The 21,693-nt window shown below is 45.3% G+C and overlaps 1 protein-coding gene across 2 annotated transcripts in view; it reads right to left on the bottom strand.

Annotated features, from left to right (window-relative positions):
- Positions 1–3,673: 3,673 nt before the first annotated feature.
- CRYL1 (crystallin lambda 1) overlaps positions 3,674–21,693 on the bottom strand; it is a 151,094-nt gene continuing 133,074 nt past the window's right edge. For both annotated transcript variants that reach the window (XM_045797133.2, XM_087865243.1), the window contains 3 exons: positions 11,640–11,745; positions 4,646–4,752; positions 3,674–4,214 (listed from right to left, as the gene is read on the bottom strand). In XM_045797133.2, the coding sequence (XP_045653089.1) occupies positions 4,101–4,214; positions 4,646–4,752; positions 11,640–11,745 (327 nt within the window). In that variant the 3' untranslated portion in view covers positions 3,674–4,100. The remainder of the gene's footprint in view (positions 4,215–4,645; positions 4,753–11,639; positions 11,746–21,693) is intronic.

Genomic DNA, 21,693 nt, shown 5'->3' with positions numbered 1-21,693 from the left:
ATGACCCAGAAACCAGTCAGGACAATATTTGCTTGGGCTAGTCCTTCCTTCCAGTTACTTTCTTCTTTTCTAATGGTAACTCACCGTGCAGAAACCTGGCAAACACATCCAATGAACAAGATAAAAAGCTTCTGCACAGCAAAGGAAACAGTCAAAAAAACAAAGAGGCAACTCACGGAATGGGAGAAGATATTTGCAAATGACACTACAGAAAAAGGGCTGGTATCCAAGAAGAACTTCTCAAACTCAACACCCAAGATACAAATAATCAAATAAAAAAATGGGCAGAAGATATGAATAGACACTTTTCCAATGAAGACATACAAATGGCTAACAGACACATGAAAAAATGTTCAACATCATTAGCCATCAGGGAAATTCAAATCAAAACCACATTGAGATACCACCTTACACCAGTTAGAATGGCAAAAATTGACAAGGCAAGAAACAACAATTGCTGGAGAGGATGTGGAGAAAGGGGATCCCTCCTACATTGTTGGTGGGAATGCAAGTTGGTACAGCCACTCTGGAAAACAGTGTGGAGGTTCCTCAAAAAGTTAAAAATAGAGATACCCTATGACCCAGCAATTGCACTACTGAGTATTTACCCCAAAGATACAGACGTAGTGAAGAAAAGGGCCATATGCACCCCGATGTTCATAGCAGCATTGTCCACAGAAGACAAACTGTGGAAGGAGCTGAGATGCCCTTCAACAGACAAATGGATAAAGAAGATGTGGTCCATATATACAATGGAGTAATCAGCCATCAGAAAGAACAATTACCCAACATTGGCATCAACATGGATGGAACTGGAGGAAATTATGCTAAGTGAAACAAGTCAAGCAGAGAAAGACAATTATCATATGGTTTCACTTATTTGTGGAACATAAGGAATAGCAGGGAGATTGGTAGGAGAAGGAAGGGAAAAATGAAGAGGGGGAAACAGAAGGGGAGATGAACCATGAGAGACTCTGGACACCAGGAAACAAACAGGGCTTTAGAGGCAAGGGGGGTGGGAGGATGGGCTAGCCCAGTGAAGGGTATTAAGGAGGGCATGTATTGCATGGAGCACTGGGTGTTATACGCAAGTAATGAATCATGGAACACTACATCAAAAACTAGGGACGTACTGTATGGTGACTAACATATAATAAACAAACAAACACATCCGATGAAGGCTAACATCCCCAATGATGCCATGTGGCTATCATGTAGCCCCTGATAGGATGTGACAAGAAGAGTTCTTCACCTCTGGGGCATTCTTTCAAAAGCCTAATCCCAATCTGAGCATGAGAGAAACACCAGACAAACCCAGACAGGGGATATTCTGCAGAACGCCTGGCCAGGGCTCTGTCGGGGTCACGAAAAGCAAGCCCAGACTGAGAAACTCACAGACCGGAGGCTACTGAATGAATGTGGTGTCTCGGATGGGATGCTGGAACAGAAAGAGGACGTTCATGGGAAAACTGGTACATGAATTACACGCTTGCTAAACTCACCAAAGCAAGCAAGACCTTTGAAAGCCAGCCCCCAGGGATGATGAACTGAAGGCAGAAGCTGCTCGTTTTTAAGCCTTACAATGTCTCTGAGAGACCTCTGTGTGAGGCCGTGCTCACATACCTGGTCCTCCTTCAGTTTCCTGTTGGACCAATTCCTAGCTTTGTTCCGTTTCCAGGGCTGCATCTTACCTTCACTTCCAGACACATTCCCTGCCGCTCTCAAAATTGAAAATTGTAATTTTTTCAGCCCTCGGGTGTGAATGAACATGCTGGCTCTCTCGTCACTGTTGCAGCCAACCCCTTGTGTTGACCCTTCCTCATTACACACTGTGACACTATAGGCAGAGCCTGAGTGTACCTCTGTTGCATGTGTCTCAGAGGAGCACAAGTATGAAAACAGAATTCAAACATGTAAATGAACGTGCCCCCAAACTGCCCCCACTGCTGTCTTCCACGCTCACGACACCACAAGGGACACCAGGATGCTCCTCCTTGCTCCCTCATACTGGCCTGCAGCAATAGGCTGAATGGCTTCCCTCGGCTACTTTTTCTGGAAGTCCCATGGCTCATTGATGCTGTGAAACCAACACCCCACACCCCCAGTGAAGTCATCTTCAGGGACCCCAAGCCTGGGTCCAGAGACTATGGTGGCCTCCATGGGCCCATAAGAGAAGGAATCAGGCAGGGCTTCAGAACAGTGTGGCAATTCTGGGAAGACAAGAGGGTGGGTGGAGTATGTATGTTTAAGGGAAAGGAGCAGGAGCCAGAAGCTATAGGGAAAAGCAAGGGCTTGACTTTCTCAGTTCACAAACCTACCAGTAGGTCACAGAGTGATGCACTGAGTCATCAAAGTTTAAGGAGCATCTAAAACTCAATCAGATGAAGAGAAGGACCCTTGTTAAGGCTGAAAATCTCCTTCATGTCTTGCTACGTTCTTTTTTTCAGTGAAGTTTAATATGTGAGACATTCAGGTTTCCTGCCCCTTCTTCCTCATTTCCTTATTTTATAAAATGGCATCGACATCTGCATAGGTGCCAGAGCTGCCAACTTAGGAAGCTCTGGTGTCACCTTTCTCAGGTCATCAGTGATGACTGTTAGTTCCACCCCCAGGATACTTTCCTAATTCACTGCCTTATCAGCTCCCACCTGGGCCACTCACAACCTACAGACCGTTTAGGTTCCCCAGTGCTTTAGGTGAGGTCTACACATTGGTATGAACCCAGCGCTCTTCACCACCTGCATCTGGCCCCAGCAACACTCCAGAGTTCTCTTTTCACCACCCCACCTTCCCGGGGCACCCAGCACCCTTCTCCACTCTGCTCCCTCTGCCAGGAAGTCTTGCTGACTCTCGCCTGTTACTCAAGACTTGGCTCAAAGGCTGTCCCTGGGAGACCTTCTAGGACACACCCGGGGCGGTGAGTTATGATACACAGGAGTGTATGTCATCCTCTGGGGCACTATCGTACTTTATTCTAATACTTTGTTGTCTTACAGTAAACTTCTGAAAGGCGGGGACTACGTGCTTGATGTCTGCTGCATCACAGCTGCTCAAAAGGCGTTGTCGCCTCAGTGAGCGTGATGGATGAGTGTATGTGCACACAGAGCCAGAATAACGACTGCCACACAGTTCCTCACTGGGGACACTGGTTCTCACACCACCATAGCCTTGAAAATTTTCTCCCTACTAGGTGAAGCTGGGAAGCTGGTCACCTGAAGTCAAAAGGCTGGAGTGTCACTGGGCTGTCAGAGAGCCTGTGGTAGATCCTGTGATCTAAGCTATTGTGACATGCTGGCCTCACAGGGGTGGGGGTCCGGAAACTAGTGCTAGGACAAGACTCCATGTCTAAGAAGATAATGGGGTGTTGGGTTAAACAGGTATATTTACCGTAGAATTTTGGAGCCTTTGATTTCCTATAGACATGTAAGTGCCCAAGAGTGGGGCAGTGGAAGAAGTTTCCCAAACACATCTGACCATAGAGCTCCAGGGTACTCACTGTGGAATCCACTTTGGGATTGCCACTGGCCCAAATTGGCAGATTTTTACTGAACAGCTGACAAAGGACCAAGAAGAAAGTTTTTGCTTATTCATTCATCATGGTCACTCTGAAATATATCAATCACCAGAATCAAACACTGTCTTTCTCAGAAAAAAACAGAAGAAAAAGGACGTCTTTATGCAATCAAAAATTTTTATTCAGAATAGGCATTAACAAAATGAAGGTAGGTGCCTCATCAATGCAGGGCCACAGGGTATTCAGAAGCAGATTAGAAAATAATTACAAAAATACCTTGCTACAGATTAAAATAAACTTGAAACCACAATCATTGACTATAAAATGTAGCCGTACAGAATCACACTAAAAATAAAAGGTAAAAATCTTCAGACAATTTGCTCTCTTGCTTGACCAGCTGGCAGGGAGTCAACAGCCCTGGGAACCCAGTGCAGCTGTGACACCCAAGGCCAGGGAATGATCAGAAGATCCCGCAGCCCCACTCTGAATCTGCATGAAGACCACCTGGCTTCCCACTGTTTCAGAGCAGCTGGATTAAGTGCTTGCAATTCCGCCAACAAGGACTCCCGGTGAAGAAGGGCAGTAGCTACTGGGACTGCATCTGCCTTTTCAATTTGGCAAGTCTCAGAAGACACTCGTCCCTCCACTGCCTTCTGGCAGCTAAGTGCTCTGGATCATTGGGAACTTTCACACACATGGCCTGGGAATAGGAAATGAAAGGAAATTTGAAATGAAATGAAATGAAATGAAATGAAATGAAATGAAATGAAATGAAATGGAATGGAAATGGAAATGGAAAGGAAAGGAAAGGAAAAAACCGAAGCATGAAGAGGAACTCAGTTACCAGGAGAGTAATTGTTCCTATTTACGCAAACTGAATTTGCTTTTGAAGACAAAAGCTTAGGAAACCCTCAATTAACTAACGTTCCAAATCCACAGAGGCCTACAGTGCCTCTAAAACAATGAAGATGAGCTACCCGTTCATTGGTCGCACTGCTCTAAGGTCTCCTACGACCATGACAGAACTGTGGACAAGCAAAGACAGGAATGAGGAGCCACGAAAATAAAAGGCAAAGATAGAACCTCACCCGTGGCTCCGCCCACGCAATTCTCTACAAGGAGTCTACGTACCTGATTAACTTTTTCAACTGTGGCCCCGGAAAAGTCTGGAATGGGTCCAAATGTCTTTAGGACACGTTGCATGCCTTCACTGTATCTGTCACAGTAGCTTAACATACCTGAAATCATATGAAAACAAGAATCCACAATATCAGCAAGAACATTACATGAGAACACTGCCTGACTCCAAACTAAGAAATCTGTTCCGAGGGTCTCACCCTCGGTCAGAATACTACAGTCTTTCCCTCCTGCGGATGAAGAAAACGTGCAGGGGGGGGCACCCACCTCGGTCAGCCGGCACTGGGGAATGAGCTTCCTCACCAACATCACTACTCAAGCTTTCCATCAGATCCTAAAATTCTAGAACATGATGGGACCCTGGAGCCTCTGTCAGTGCATCTTATGGACTCTCAAGTGGGCCTGTTCCTGCACTGATTGGCTAATATCACATGAAGTCTTATTTTCATTAAAAATGTCTCCTTCAGAGGCGCCTGGGTGGCTCAGTTGTTAAGCGCCTGCCTTTGGCTCAGGGCGTGATCCCGGCATTCCGGGATCGAGCCCCACATCAGGCTCCTCTGCTATGAGCCTTCTTCTTCCTCTCCCACTCCCCCTGCTAGTGTTCCCTCTCTCGCTGGCTGTCTCTATCTCTGTCGAATAAATAAAATAAAATCTTAAAAAAAATAATGTCTCCTTCAACAATGTGTCTACAAGGTTACTTGTGTAAATGGCTTGAATGCATTTTCTAAGAACCCAAGATATGAAAATCCAATCAAACCTGTCTCCCGTTTCACTCTTACTCCATGAGTTCTAGTCACCACTTTATTGGGTGTCTACTGGCAGCCCGTTCCTTAACACAGCCGTATTTCTCTGAGACGCGAGCTCCACATGTACACCTGCTTCAGCTTTGGCCAGCAGACCAGAGCCCCATCACCCCATGCCCTGGGGCATCTGTCCCTGGCTGCGCTGCTCTGCTTCGGGGCCCTCGGGAAGCCAATGTCTTGGATCCTAAGATAGGGCCCTGCCCTAGGATTCTGATGGAGAAACACATGAAGAGGAGGCTTATCCTGGAGGGGGAAGGGAGGCAGAAGCACGGTAACTCAGAAGCAGCTGTGGGCTGCATGAGGCCGAAGCTCATATTTTCTCTTAGAATCAGAGATGTGCCCAGAGGAAACATCAATCAGGCTGCATCACCTCCCGACGTGGGGCTGGCTTGCCCTGACCCGCTCTGCCCAGCAGACAACGGAGCTCCTCTCATGCTCGTCCCCCGCCCCCTGCCCTGGGAGGCAGCTGAGGCCGGGCCAGTGCAGGCGTGCACTTGGACATGAGATCAGAAGCCTGGCCCAGGTATGTGGAGGAGGCGTCTCCAAGTCCTGGGCCCCGCTGGGGACAGGGGCTAAGCCACCTGCACTTCTACCTTTGGCCCATTTCCAACATTTTTCAAAGCCAGAAAGACTCAGCGGTCAATCAGTCAGGCTAAAAGATAACAAGGGAACAGACAAAACTGTAGAATTTGCAGAGATCCCAGAGCTTGGCTCTCACCTACCCCACAAAAACTGTGTATGATTAACTTAAAATAAAAATGACCATCACGGGATATTCTTTTTAAAAAAGCAAAAAACCAAAAAACAGCTTCTTTGGGGTTTAGTTTTGGTGGACCTACACTGATGTGAAGCCTAAATTCACTCAGTGTCAATTTAATTTGGCTCAAATAGTTTTCTTTCTCTTTCAGTGTGCTAAAATTATATCCAATTCCCTCTTAGAAGAGAAACCATTTTGAAGGGTAAACATTTCAAACATACCAACCTTTCTGACGTTAGCACCTACAATGAAGTGGTGGATACTCTCTTTTTAAAATAAGGAGTTACCAAAAAAATAAAATAAAATAAGGAGCTCCTTTTCATTTAACGTAAGTGTGACTTGACAATTCAGAGTTTGGAAAGGCTCCCTAACTCTGCCAGCACTGACCAGGTATCCTGAGTGGCTGAGCATTTCTGGAACCCAGGAAACAACCTGTACATTTATTTCCTTTTGGAAATTATTTACTTCACTTTATCTATTTGTTTATTTATTCAAACTAAAGGTGATAAAATCTAGACACAAATACAGTTTATTCCTTTCAGGGGAGCAGACACACAAGAGTCGAGTAAGTTGTAAGGATATTAAATAAGAAAACAGGGAAGAATCATTGTAGCTGTGGATTCCGCGCACACACAGAAAACAGAAGCTCCACGGATACTCTCTTGGGAACCGAGTCCCCTTACTGCAACGTGAGCGGCCAGAAGCCACAGGAATCAATTCACGTACATGTCACTTCTGGATGACTTCAAGTCTTCTCAATGAGTGTTGACCTTTCACTGGCCCTGTGAAGCCAATTTTAATCTCCTGAGGGCTTTCGAGAACTTTCTTCCCCACTGCCTTGTATAAAATTTGTTGTTTTAAAGAGCATTTATTTCTTCAAAATAGGATACAATATGGTAAAAATCCTAAAATACATTTCATACCTTCTCCCATCTTGTTCAGGAAACGAATTATAATTTCACTCTCACTAATATAAAAACACTTTCTGTCACATGCACTCAGGCTCTTGGGATAAACAGCCTCGTTGTTCGTAGTGAAGCTAAGGCACCCACAGAGCAGGTGCAGACCCTCCCGCTTCATCTGCAGAGAAGCCTGACACCCTCAGGAGGGCTCTCCTACTTGCCCAAGATACAAGTTCATGGTGACTTATGGCCAAGATCTGCACTGTGCCTTAGTGTTTACAATGTTCCAGGACATTTATCACTGTCACTGTTATTTGTTAACATTTCCTCTTCCACTAGAGAAGTATTAAAAGGAGGATTTTCATCTCCAACAATAATTTTGGCTTCTCTATACTATGAAAGGAGAATTGAGTGGCAATCACTCCACAATACCAAATTCACTGGAAATGTCAAGGAGAAGAAACCACTTCACCTTTTATCCGGCTAGTATGTCCTTCCTTTATATTACTATGAAATCTGGCCTTCCCCTATGTTTTCTCTTCTACACTTCCTTGCCCCTGTCTGCCTTGTTCAACAGTATACTTCTCAAAACTCTCTAGAGCTTAGCGTTTTAGAAGACTTTGAACCTAATTTCTCAAGAGATGCTTATATGGAGTAAGAAAAAATGGAGAAAAGAATTGATTCTCATGAGATTAGACTTAGCTTATCTTCGTGCTTTCTAAGTTGGAATTCTTTAGTTGCAAGTCCCCAAAGGCAAGACAGTGTGCTTTCTTGAACCTTCGGCACAATGCATGGTGGGCGGATAGGCAGAGAGCCCTCCTTGGTTTCCGTGTACAGAGCAGGCACAAAGCTCCGCTGTGACCGTGAAAGTGGCTGTTATGACACGCTCTGGGTATTCAGTTTCTCGGAGAGCCCTAACTGCTACCCACACCAGAGGAGTCTGGTTTTCTCATAGCGTATAGACCCACACCTACGTGAATTCACCTGCTTTTAAAAGACAGAGTTTCACAGAACTTATTAAGGAAGATCAAAAAGGTCCCAAAGCACAGAGCAACATTATCTAATTCCCACCTGAGTGAGTGAGATCTCACCTGAGGTCAGGGAGGAGAGGCAGGTGGAGACAGAAACCTACCTGGGCCCCTTAACTCCTGAAAGACCCAGCGCTAGCAACTCACCTGTTCCCCTGAAAATTACAGCTCCATGTAAATGAGCCAAACCCACCACGTAGGCATGTAGATTAGAAAAAAGAGAGAGCAAGAGAAGGCATCTATACAAAGGAGGAAATTTTATGAGGCAGGATGGTAAACACTCGCTTCAGCTGGAGGTGATTTCCAGAGGTGCTGATTCTGAGACAGTCACTCCCCAGGTAGCAGTAAACCCCGGAGGCGCCCAAAATGCTGCCAGGTATAAAACGGAGCAGTTCTCTTTGCTGAACTAATGGTCTAAAAGCTTAGCTAAGAAACAAACCAAACAGTTAAAGTCTGGAGATTTCACCATCCTATTGCAAAATGTCCTACTGTGTATTCATTCTGTACTCCTTTTTGGGGGAGTTAAAAGAAAAAACTCTAAGAGTAGTGAATTTAAAAATGAGACCAAACTCTATGAATATAACACTGATTAAGGGACTTCATGTGTGTCAGCCAACTGGCCAAGCATTGCCATCTGGCTTAATTCTCACACCACCCTTGTGAGGTGGGCAATGTTGCCTTCCCCATTTTACAGGTGGGGAGACTCACTTGCACAGAGCTAGTTAGCTTGGAAGGCAGGGAGGCACCAGGCTGACCGGCTCCACTGACTAGATTCCCCCATTCTGAGAGCCTGCCCTTCATGGGGGTTGCCTTTAAAATACAGCCAAAAGGCAAAGTAGGCATGCTGGCTTCCAGCTTTTCAGGGGCCATTTTATTAGATTAAAAACATTTTCTAATTATTTTTCACCATGTCCTTTTATGTATCTACATAAGGAGACATCTATGGATTGTTTATAAATTTCAGCTGTTGCTGAAATTTCAAGAAGTAGACTTCAAAATGGTACTACCCAGAGTTACTGGAATATTAACTGAGACCATGTATATTTAAAAATAAACATAATGTAAGAAAGATTGCATGACACTTAGTAGGAACTCAAAAAATGCAATCTCCAAGAGGGCAGGAACCGTGTTTTGTGTACTATTGTATTAGTATCTTGGACATAGCAAGAACTCAATAAATTATGTTCAATAAAAACAAAAACAAAGAAACCAGATTCTAAAATATTTTTACCACTTCTAGGTAAACTGTAGCTTTAAGACTAATAACTAGCCTTTACCTGAGATGGTGGCTTTAGGAAAACAACATCAAAAAAAAAAAAACAAAAAACCAACAACTCTTCCTCCCCGCCCCCAATCTTGATATATTCTGGATGACACTGTGGAGAATAATGAACATTTCCATTGGTTCCAAGCCAGATCTTATAACAGTCCAACTCTGGTCTTAGGAATGCTCTGAAGTTGAAAACTGCATCCGTCCACGATTATCATATTAAGCCAATTAGGTTCTCTTATCATATCTGCTTTGTTTGAAAAATTGTTACAGGCCTCCTTCATGTCTGCCACACTGTTTGGTTCTTGAGTTTCTGGTTTCATTGGCTTCTGTTTCTATTTGTTTGAGAGTCAAAGCTGCTCTCAGTTGTCTCCCTACTGATGTCTCATGATACCTGAACTATCTTGTTTTTCTGAAGAAAAAAAAATTTAAAAAGAGAAAAACATGGTGGTTACCAAACAGTGTCTATACATACATCAAATGTTTAAATATGTTCTCCACTTTTAAGATGCTGGTTGAAAAAGCATTTGAAAGTCTCCAAGACTTTATTTTAATGATACTTCAAAACTCTTGTTTCACTTTTATGAGGGCCTCTTTCTTTACATTATCTTCCCGTGTTCTACTGTCATCCCACTACAAAAGTAACATGCTCATTGTAGGAGAGAGTCCCCTGTTCCTCCAGTACCTCTCAGCCATGCTCAGTTTTAAGGAGGAGTCAAGTCAGTTACTGAACCACATTTGCATGACAACGACCAGTCCATTCAAACCACCATAAGGGTCCCTGCAAGAATATGACTGGTAAAACTGCCTTGACTTATTCACTGAAAATTGTATTTCACTATGGTGGCAAAAATTGAACTATTACCCAAAGATCATGGAATTATAAAATCTAATCAGACTCCCAGAGGTCACTTATCGCAACTTCCCACTTCAATAGAGGTGTCTCTACCCAATATTGAAACATCCTGACAGGTGGGCAACCAGCACCCAGCTGCCCTATTCACCCACTCGTAGCATGACCCTCTCCCTCAACGTCAGCTTCAGTTACTAGAAACTTCCTGCCATGTACTAAGCCCAAGCCTGTCTTTTGCCTGCCATGTCCACTCTTTCAATCTGGTTCCAGCCCCACCTAAGACACGGACAGACAGATGCCCATGAGCACACATGCTCTTCTCTGGCCACCTTCTCCTGGATAAGCCCCAATTTCTCAACATTTTGGTTAAATGTAGACCATGGAGCTGAATACAAGATTCCTTTTCTCTTTCTACATATGTTTTACATGTTAATAATTTTTAAAATAATATGGCAATAATTGTAGAAAATTATGACAACACAGAAAAGCAAAAAGGTAATAAAAGTTACTTATAATTTCAACACTGAGGGTAGTAATGACATTGAGGTGACATTTTACTAGATTTTCATTCATAGCTTTTATTTTTTTTTTATTTTTTTTTAATGATTTTTTTATTTATTATGTTAGTCACCATATAGTACATCCCCGGTTTCCGATGTCATTCATAGCTTTTAAGATTTATTTTGTTTCAGTTTGGTGTAGGTTTTAAGTGCTTGTTTTTCAGATAGCGGCTTGTTTTTCAGATAGCGTCTTGTTTTTGAATCGCTTAAAATGTGGCTGACAGTTTCATTCTTGGAGGCTTTCTCACCTTCCTCAACTTATCTTTCTGTTAGAATCACTAGATCATGGGCCTGTACCTTCCTCCCCAGGCCCTTTGAAGTTGGCTTCCGGGGTAAATGACTGGCCTGCCCTGAACTGCTGCCTGTGCCCTAAAATAGGCAAGTCACACGGAGAAGCCGCTCATATTTAGGCAGAAGATACGTACAGCAGAGGTAGTCACTTCCCTTATCTTTGTCTTACCTCTGTTAGTAATTGCATCATCTTTCTCAGGAAAACACAACTTTATCTGCCGTCAGGCTGGATGCCATGTGGCAGTGTCCATGACAACACCCTCATCTGTCTGTCCTTCCACTCCCGCCTGAGTGCTGTCTGCTGCACAGAGCTCTGAGGATCCTGGATTCCATGCGGACTGACATCTCAGGACACAGCCCCTATCTGTGAGTCACCAGGGCTGGCACTGTCTCCTACATATGATATTGTTTCTATTCAGTTTTTAAAAAAAAAAAAAAACGCAAAACTGTACTGTTGACAAAACCCCTAAGACCATTAAACAGCACAGAATTCCCATCTTCGCCCCTATGGAAGCAAAGCATACCTTCTGCATTGAGATGCATAGTTTCTAGGGGTCCAATGAACGCATACCGCATGCCCAGGCCATCTGACATGACAAGGTCAAGGTCACTCGGAGAAACTATTCCTTCCTGAATGGAGAAAATGGGGCAGCACACAGATTAGTCCTCCGGAAAGACAATTTTCTTGCCTTCACTTTCAACCTAATTTTTTTAGAGTATGATCCCAAAATATTCTCCAAAGCGCTCAAATAGTATTTTTGTCAGACTTTGCATGACAAAACTGTAACATATAAACAGATTCTGAAAAGATAATATTTTGAGAAATGGTCAAACACCAACTCACTTTTTCCATGGCTGTAATCAACCTGCCGCCCTACTGTGCCCCCTTCCGCTGTCTTCCCTCCTCTACCTTCTCAGCTGTGTATCACTCACAGCTTTGGAGAGGCGGAGAGGATGAAGGGAAGGGGGAGAAGTAAGAGCAGGGTATTGGTGGATAAGGGCAAGAAGGACTTTTCACATATTTGCCTGAGATCTGGACACTAAGACTAGAGCCATCAAAAGAACTAAAGAGTCGTTCTCCAGGCTTTGCCTGCCTGCAAGCCCAGCCTTGTCCAGCTTTTAATGAGTTTGTAAAAATGACATTCTTTGATGAAATGCAGTTTAGAACTGTGTGTTGTTGGCAAGGTGGGGCCCTGGAATCTTCTGCAAATGTGAATGGCAAAGCAAGAGGCAAGCTGTTATGTGTTCAGGTTAGATGTCAAATCGGCCCTCTATGTTACTCGCCCTGTTCTTCAGACAGCCTCGACCGAGCAGGGTTGCATTTGCACAAATTTGCGTGATCTGGTACTCCACTGCCAGCTCCTCTCGATCTGAGGTGATTTTCACCTTGGGCATTTCAGCTGTCAGGAAGGCAGATATGAGGAAGCCGTCAGATTTTCCTGTACGTCTGCACTGGTCACACTGCTAGAATTATTGTTAAGTCTCCAGTTCGTATTTCCTGAGTGGTTTCTTTCACAAACAGGGCATGGTGAGGAGAGAGATGTTTCTGCCTGACAACTAGGCCAAGTCTGCCTTCTGAAAAAGGCCACCAAGTGTGGCTGCGCTGGCTGACACCTCTTCCGTTGGCAGCCGTGGCAGCCCCCAGTTACTGGAGTCCCGGGGCAGAGGATGAAATGCTGTGCTGTGGAAATCTCATGTCTGCCCCTACCCCCAGGGGCACATCCACACACACTGCATCCACCCAGCTCCCATGAACAGGCTCAGACAAATGACCCACCCTACTCTGCGGCATTTGCTCTGGGTTACAGAGCAAATCCTTTACCTTCCCTTGAAAGGGATGTCTGTTGTCCTATTTGAGAGGATGTCTATGTGGCAGAAGAAAGCTTTCATCTGAGGGCTTTATCAGGCCCCATGGCCAACATAGAGAGTCGGTTTGCCCTCCAGGTGGCCCTGGGAGGTCTGGGCTAAGCCCTCCCTGTTCAGACACTGGAGGCCAGAGCTCCCCCTGCTGTCCCTCCTCCTCCTCCGTGGCCTCTGTGACATCTCTGCTTTCCAGACTTCAAAGTCACCCACGACGTTGAGAGCGGAAGGGAATTTATACCCTCTACCTCGATCACCTGCATCAGCTGCTGAGGGAGAAAACACCAGTGCCTCAGGTCCAGGGGGGTATTTGGACCACCATGGTGATGTTGGGGTGGGGGACCAGAAAGGGGATGGAGCCAAAGAACCGAGAAGATAGAGCCACCCACGAAGGGCATGTACCATTTAGGTGTGACTGAGAAACTTTGAGAGAACTACCTTCCATCTATCTTTGTGTGTGTGTGAGATAAACAAAGATGTGGACAAACCATACATAAGTGGTTTAGAGAGTAACTACAAAGCGTACGCCACCCCCCGCCCACCGACACCACCGTGCCTGTCTTCCCAATTGTATCTTCCTCCCTCCTTCCCAGAGGCAAACATCCAGACTTTTGTAAGAACCATTTTTTATTTTTAAGATTTGCCATTTTTGTTTATATTCCTAAACCACAGTTCGCTTTTTGCCTATTTTCATCTTCTTCAAAATGGACTCTCACCGTGCATTCTTTTGTGACTTGCTTCTTTCTCTCAAATTTATGGCTTTAAGATTCACCTGTGTTGTGTGTAGCTGTAGTCTGTCCACCCTTGTTGATGTATACAACCAGTTTACTTATCCATCCTACCGTTCATGAATATTTGGGAACGTTCTGTTCCAGGCTCCCAGGGCACACATCTAAGAGGAGAACTACTGTCCTAGGGCACACGTAGCTTCAACGTTACTGGATAATGCTAGGTGCTTTCCAGAGTGGTTGCATGCCCACTGCCTCCAGCAGCGTATGTGAGCTCCCATCGCTCCCCAACGTCTCCAACACTTGATGGTGTCACACTCACAAAGTGTGGTTAGTCTGCTAGGCTATCACAATGTCTCACTGGATTTCCTATTTCTCCTAAATTATCCTACCGTAAGTTCATCTGGACAGCTAAGGAGAGCAAATTAATGTATTCAGTTTACTCAAATGCTGACAGGTTTCACCTCCCTTCACTTCTGGTAGCAAAGCTTTTAAGCGACGAGGGGGCAGCAACGAGGAGGCAATGGTATACACAAGGTCCATGGTAGTGTCCAGAACTATCAAGAAACTGACTGTTGAAGGCATTCCTGCCTTCCTCTCCCTCCTCACCAAGCTCTTAGGGCCAGAAGGGTGGCTTCTGGTTCTCTCCCCAGGCTGCCTAAAAGCATTTGCTGCAGCATTCCTGAACCCTGTGAGCTCTGGAATCCGTGAAAGGCAGCCAGGCAGGGGCTCTGCAGACCCGCCCTCCCCCTGGCCCTCCCTCAGGTTCCAGGTCAACACCCCAAACAGCCTGAAGTTTCCCTATGGTGCTCAAACTGTAAAGGATGCAAATATGGAAGTCATCCTACATGTGCAATGCTATTTGCCTCGGCTCTCTTCTTCTGTAATTGTGTTTAGTATGTTTAGAGCTGACTTACGAAGGACTTCAAAATACCCCAAAAGTGAACCACTCAAGAGCAGTAATTTTTGATCGGTAAGTATGTGAGCTAACAGTGACCCTGACTAAATAAAGCCTTAGAAGGAGTCTCCACATATGTCACCACGTGGGGGAGAAGCCACACTTTCCTCCAATTCCCATTCTCTGAAATGTCCATCTATGTCTTATCAGTTACTATTCATTAGCTGAACAAGTGAGAAGAGGGGAAAGTTTTAATATCTTTTCTTGTTAACTCCTTTTTTCTGCCCCATTTGGATTTTCTGAAGTAGATTCTCTAAGCTTGACTTTTTACCCAGAAGTACATGCAGGGAAAAGAAATGGTCATAAGTAGTAGTGAAGCTAAGATGCTTGCCAATCCGGGTTCTGAGTTGCCCCTGCTCCACTCAGCACTGAAGCAAAGGCTCGTGGTTAGGATATGCTGCAGCTCAGGCTGCTTCATTCTGCTGTTAAGCTCCACTCCACCCACACCCTCAGTGACATCCGTGGCCCTGATGCTAATATTACCAATATAATCACAACTGACAATCACAGTGGCATAAGAGGCAGAAACAGGCACTTGATTTGAGCACACTGATCCGATCATCGATTCCTTGGAAACAGACCCTACACTGCATGCTTGTTTGAGGACTGAAACCCCACCCACTCCAGTGTGTCTGTGGTTCAATTAACATTTGGCAGTACAGCTATCAGTACTTCCTCCATTTTGTGGTAAAATTCTCAAGTCACACGTACAAAGTAAAGCCCCAAGTGGTTAAAAAGATTCCAAAAATTGATAGAGAGCAACGAACTCTAGATCACTGTTCGCTTAAAACCTGGTTTGCATCATGTCCTGAAAAATCACTCAGCAAGGAGAGGCCAGAGCAGTGAGGCATCCCCTTTATTGAAACCTTCCTTCCCCTACTTCCCTTAGCTAAAACCTGAGACTTCCCACGAGCAACCAGCACACACTCATGCCGGCGCACACACTCTGTACCTTGCCTGCTGGGAATGCACGCCCATCCTGGGCTGGGGGGCAAGACTGTCATCCATGAGTAAGGACAAAATGCAAGACAGTTAACAAAGTACACAAACTCCTGTGATAGAAACCTGAAGTATAATTAAAGGTTTGGGGATGCATCAGGCAGAGTCCTACCAGAGAGAGACAGAGAGTAGGTTATATATACATAAAGAGATTTACTTCAAGAGATTGGCCTACATGACGGAGGGCACTGACAAGTCTGAAATCTGGAGCAGGAGCTGATGGTGGGAACCTCCATTCTGCTCTTAAGGCCTTTCAACCAGTTGGATGAAGCCTGCCCAGGGGACTGAGAATAATCTGTATTTAAAGTCAACTGATTATAGATGATAAACTAATCACATTTATCAAATATCTTTACAGCAACATCTGGACTATGTTTGACTGAATATATGGGCACTCTGGCCCAGCCAACATGACCCTCACAGTGGACAGAAGTTCAGAGCATGGTCCTCCCTTTCAGGTGTCTTCCATCTAGCCCTTTATTTATGGGAGAGAAGATACAATGAATGGCCAAAAATAGGCGAAAGGTTGATCTGGTGTTTCGGACACAGAAGAAGGGGCTGGTCTGGCAAGTTTAGGGATGAAGTATTGATGAATGAATCTCCTGGGACTATTTCCCCTACTGATTACCAGCTACCTACACAGAATTCTTCTTCTTTCTCTCTGATCATCCCATTCTCATTTTCAATTTTCTGATTCAATTCATGTATTCTTTTTGCATGCCCTCATTTTCATTTACTTTCCTCATTTTATTCATGCCATCCTCCTTGTCCACTTCTTTTTCACTAATCTCCAGCTTTTGATCTTCTTCTATTTTGTTTTGCTCTATTTTTCAACACACTAGAACCTGAATTTTCAGGTTTTTCTTGTGCAAATACTGCTTTAACTTGGCTGCCACCACAGCCACCAGGAACGCGGGCTCGCTACCCAGGAATCTGTGCTAGGTCATGTACAGTCCTTCTGCCCCTCCCCAGCCAGAGCTGTCTGAGCTTCAATGTACTGTCTCAACTGAGAAATGGGAGCCAGAAATAGTTTCATCTTTGGAAAATGCCAAATAATGAAATGCAACTAACAAGGGCATGAAGAGGCCCCTGGTCTTGCTCTGGTATCACTCTGGTTAGAGACCAAGAAGGAGAGCTTACAGAAAGAGAGCCCACCTCAGTCTCTAATTAGAGCAAGGACGGAACAAAGTTAAACTTCAGTGAGCTCCCCCCCACACACAAAGATGCTTCAGGGTTATATAAGCTACAAGAGAATGATCACTGAGGGAGAAATAGCTCAAGTATGAGCAAGGGGTTCGGGACCCTTTTTTAGAAACATCCAACTCTGGAGTCCTGGTGAATGGTAGAGAAAGTAATAGAGTTACAGGCTTTGAAGTATAAATTAAGAACTATCGTGATGGCTCACAGTGTTTCTCATGAGAAACAAATTAGAACCATGAGTTAGTTTCCTCCATTTGTATATTATATAGTTGTGTTTTCTATACTCTTTGACAAGCATTACTTCTCCTCCATGAAACATGAAACTGGCTCCAGAGCAAGAGGAAAAAAGACCTGCTCCAACCACCCCACCCCTGCTACCTTCCAGGGAGAAGGTGGAGCAAATGCAAGATTTTAATAAGAAAGAAAGAAAAGACTGCTAAGTGCAGCCCCACTATTACTCAGAGGCTTGCGGTCAGGTTTGTGAGCTGCTCGGCTTCTTGCCAAAACCTACAAGTTTTCTTGGAAGCAAGGCATAAACATTCCTGCAGAATGACTCAAGCAAATTTTGCTAACTCATGGAAGAGCTGCTTGAACACCACATTGGCTGATGCAAGAGGACACTGATTCATAAAACACCCATTGTCCAGAGCCTACGGAGAGGGCACCCAGGGGGAAGGAGATCAGAAGGACACAAGGTGGACTCTACTGGGGAGGTGGTGGGAGGCAAGCCCATGAGCACTACTAACGGCAACAGACGTGGGTCAGATCCTCTGAAGGCGTCTTCACCACATCTGGCAGGTGGCAAAGATATTGCCCCTCTCTGATACGGAGATCCCACTGCCAGCAGTTATTCTATGAGAAGTCCCCAGAAGAAGAGACTCTACCGGAAGGGATGCTCACAGAGGCATTATAGTGGCAGAAAACTTGGAACTACCTTAAAACAACTTATAATAGGGGAAAGATTAGATTTTTTAAAAAGACCAACTAAAAGAAATATCGTTAAGCCATTAAAAATGGAAACTTGAGGAAAGTATTCCTTTTTTGTAGAAGATTTATTTATGTATTTGAGGGCGAGAGTGCGCACACAGGAGGAGGGGGGAGGGGGGAGTGAGAGAGAGTCCGAAGCAGACTCTGAGCTGAACGTGGAGCTTGATTCCAGGACCCTGAGATCATGACCCGAACTGAAATCAAGCGTCGGATGCTCAGCTGACTGAGACACCCAAGTGCCCCTCAAGGAAAGTATTCTTAACAGAGACAAGACAGGAACACAGTAAAATAAAAGCAGCTGACTACTTTAGGGTGGGGAAAACATAGGTGGTCTTTTTCCCCTTTGAATATTCTTCAAATTAAACTGTTTAAATGGAAACAAATCAAAAACAGGAAGGGAAAGAGTGGAAAGACTGTCCCACTATAAGGGACGCTCCAGAGCTCTTTTAGGCCCCAAGTGGTAATAATTTGCTGGTGTGTTTTTTCTTACTGTGCCATGTGATAACAATGCTTTCAGGGAGAAAAACAATGGTATTATAGAGTCTGAAAGGAAAGGAAAAGTCTTGACCTGAAAACAAACACAGCAGAAGGAATCTACCCTTCCATGCAAATGTAAGTGTACTGCGGTCAGCAAGGGCAGCGGGGCCTTAATGGGGTGGGGATTGGGGTGGGGGCGGGGGGGGTCCTCTGGGGCCAAAGTTTTCACAAAGAAGTTTGCTCCAAGGAGTATAAGCACTCTCTCTAAAACCAGAACAGCACGGACCCATCTCTGCCTGCCCCTCCTTTGTAATTCCAGCAGGGCTTCCTGCCCCGTGTCCCCAGGTCACAGGCCGGCCTGCTGCCCTGCTTCTGCCTGCCTCACGGAAGGCAAAGGAGGCCAGGCGACAAGGCTGCACAGTTTCACCCACAGCCTTGCTTCTCTGCCTTCCTCTTGGGGACCCCTTCCCTCCTCCTCTCCTCTATTTCAGGGGCCCATTGCCTGCTGCCTGTTAACGTTCCAGCTCACCCTGGAGGAGCTGAAATCCATCATTTATACTGACTGATGACCTGTCAGTGATGACAGGGAGTCAGGAGTTAGCGTAAGAGCATTTTCATTTCGTTTTAAGGGTTGTTAGAATATTAGCATTGAAGTTTTTACTTTAAACACCATTAAAGAAATCCAGGCATGCCAAGCAGGTTTTTAAAAAATTGAGTATGTGGTTGATGCTTTCATTATGTTTGTCTGTTAATAGGTCTGGAGGTGTCTCCAAAATAATAAATCAGCAGGAGCTCTCCTTCCAATAGGGTTTTGTTACTTGCCAATGTGGCTACTCAGAAAGTAACCTCCCATAAAATGGTAAATCCTGTCATAAAAATTGTCTACTTCTTACAGATCATCAGCACTAGACAAAACTCTAATTAACTGATGATTCCCAGCCAGCAAATATGGCTTTCAGAGGAGAGAGAATCCAGTTTCCTCAGTGGCTTACATCTCCCGGGACTGCTCTGGAGAGAAACTTCTTCAGTGTCCACTGGAGCCGCGTCTAAGTTGCTCGTCAAGTCAGACAGAAGCTTGGGAACATGGAGCCAGACCGAGTTCCATGCACCAGGGGCACGTGGACCTTGGCTCCAGCGTGAAGCAGGAGGAGCTGTATGAACACGCCAGACACTGTTTCTGCCCAAAGCCACCTGCCTCTAGCCCCACATCCCAGCGGTCTGTCACAGGCTCCGTAACACACCTCGAGTGGTATCTGGATTGAGTCCTTCCAACCAGATGGCTGACTACACGTCGCCTTTGAATGGCCTCTACTTAACTTCTTCCTCTCCCGTGGTCAGTGCTGGACGCTATACACTTGCTGAGCCATGGCTGTGGGTTCTGATACAGTTCTGGGGTTTCTTAAAATGCCAAGATCCTCAGTGGCCTTTCAGGGCTGCCCTACAGATGAAAGCACAGGCTTCTCTTTGTATCTCTGAACAAGTGGCCATGGACAGGAAGCTCTCTGAACTTAAAACCAATGTGAAAGGAGGTCTCAACTAACTTGGAAGATGGTCCTGGTGAAGGAGGTGACACATCTGCCCCAAAGGCCCTGCACTCCCAAAACAGGTGCCAGCTCAGTCCTCGCACTGAGCAATAGGAATGGTGACGAGGAAAAGGACAGTTGTGACAGATCTATGACAGCCTTTGGGGAAACTGCACAGGGTAAAAGAGCTAGAAGAATTAAAGCCAAGAGAACTCTTTAATGTCCTCAGGTGATGAACTTGCTGGTCAGACAGCTGACCCCAGGCTTTGGAAGACAAGAAAGACAGAGGCCAGGTGGGCCCAGGACAATGGACCCAGGGTGTCTGAATAAGGTGGAAAGATGAGCGTGCTTCAGGTGCTGGAGGAGTGGGAGACAGCTCCCCCTCATCAATACCGAGGTCTGGGCTATATTTTCAGGAGGTAGAATAAATAATGCAGAAATGGCAGAAAAATGTCTTAAGAAAGAGTTTTGCTGTGTAATTTTGCATTGGTGAGAGAAAAAAGAAATGCAGAGCAGAATAGGGCATGTGGAAGATGGAGGCCGGAGGACTCCATGTATGCTGCACCTGAAGCTGAGCAGATGAACACAAAAGAAGGAAAGACAGCATGAGGCAGGCAAGGGCATGGGAGGACGCAGGACAGGAAGTGAGAGGAAACGTGCCTTCCTGTGTGATGCCAGGAGACCTACCCAAGGCTGGAGGCCCAGGCCAGGAATGAAACAGGCAGAGAGAACTGAGGCACCTGGTGGCTCAGTGGGTTAAGCATCTGCCTTTGGCTCAGGTCATGATCCCAGGGTCCTGGGATCCAGCCCCACGTCAGGCTCCCTGCTCAGCAGGGAGTCTGCTTCTCTCTCTCCCTCTGCCACTCCCCCTGCTTGTACTTGCTCTCTATCTGTCAAATAAATAAATAAAATATTTTTAAAAAAGAAGCAGGCAGAGAGAGATCGCATCACTTCTGGAAGGACGTGAGGCTCAGAGCAGGGTAAAGAAATTCCCAGATCCCAGAGTTCAGGGAGTAGGGCTGCAGCAGGCTGGTTCTTTTCAACCACAAGGAGGTTCAGTCAGACACTTTATACATTATCTCTTTAATTAAAAAAAAAAAAAAAAAAAAAACTAAATTTTTAAGTTTAAATTTTAAAACACATAAAATATAGAAAATCCTACAGTTGAGGGTATGGTGTGGAGGGCAGAAGCCTGGGTCTTTTTTGGCACCTTTAACCTCCCCTTACACGACCCACCCTCCTACGTGACTCTTCTTGCCAAGCACACAGACAGATGTCGCCAATGTCTGAACTGTAATATTTTGCTCAATCAAGCCTCAGCTTTTTCCTACTGGACATATTCCAGGTTAGCCATAGCCTGGAGCACTCCACAGTATTTCCAACACGTTCCCCGCAAAGAAAAGCTTCTAATATAACCCTACCTTCCAACTGCATGTAAGCGACTGCTTTGAACAGGCTTTCTCTTGTTGAGCCTCTCAAGCCACAAGACTACTGTTGCCTTCCCGGATCCCAAAGCCAGTGAAACAAGTGACTTAGCCTGATTCTGCTCTGTTTTCTTTTTTTCAGCCTCACTGCCCTGTCTTGTACTGTTTCTCTTCCAGACACAAGGCTGAGTGATTGGCAGGGAACGTACTTCCTTGGTCACAGGGCACCAACTCAGGGGGACAGTCTATGGAAAAGAGTGGTCAGTGAAATGCTGGGTCTCCCCAGGCTTTCAGAGAACTACGGACCACAGAGGCAGCTTACTGCCTGAATGGCTTCCTACTCAGAATGCTGAATATGTGGGAAGTAAACTTCCTGAGGATTAATGTGAACTTGGAGAACCGGACCTACATTAATACTAGCT

Source organism: Ursus americanus, chromosome 10 (genome assembly GCF_024610735.1).
Source record: "Ursus americanus isolate L20-20 chromosome 10, mUrsAme1.1.p, whole genome shotgun sequence".
Taxonomy (NCBI): domain Eukaryota; kingdom Metazoa; phylum Chordata; class Mammalia; order Carnivora; family Ursidae; genus Ursus; species Ursus americanus.
Note: the sequence above shows the minus strand (reverse complement) of the source record. Positions and strands in the feature narration are given on the sequence as shown.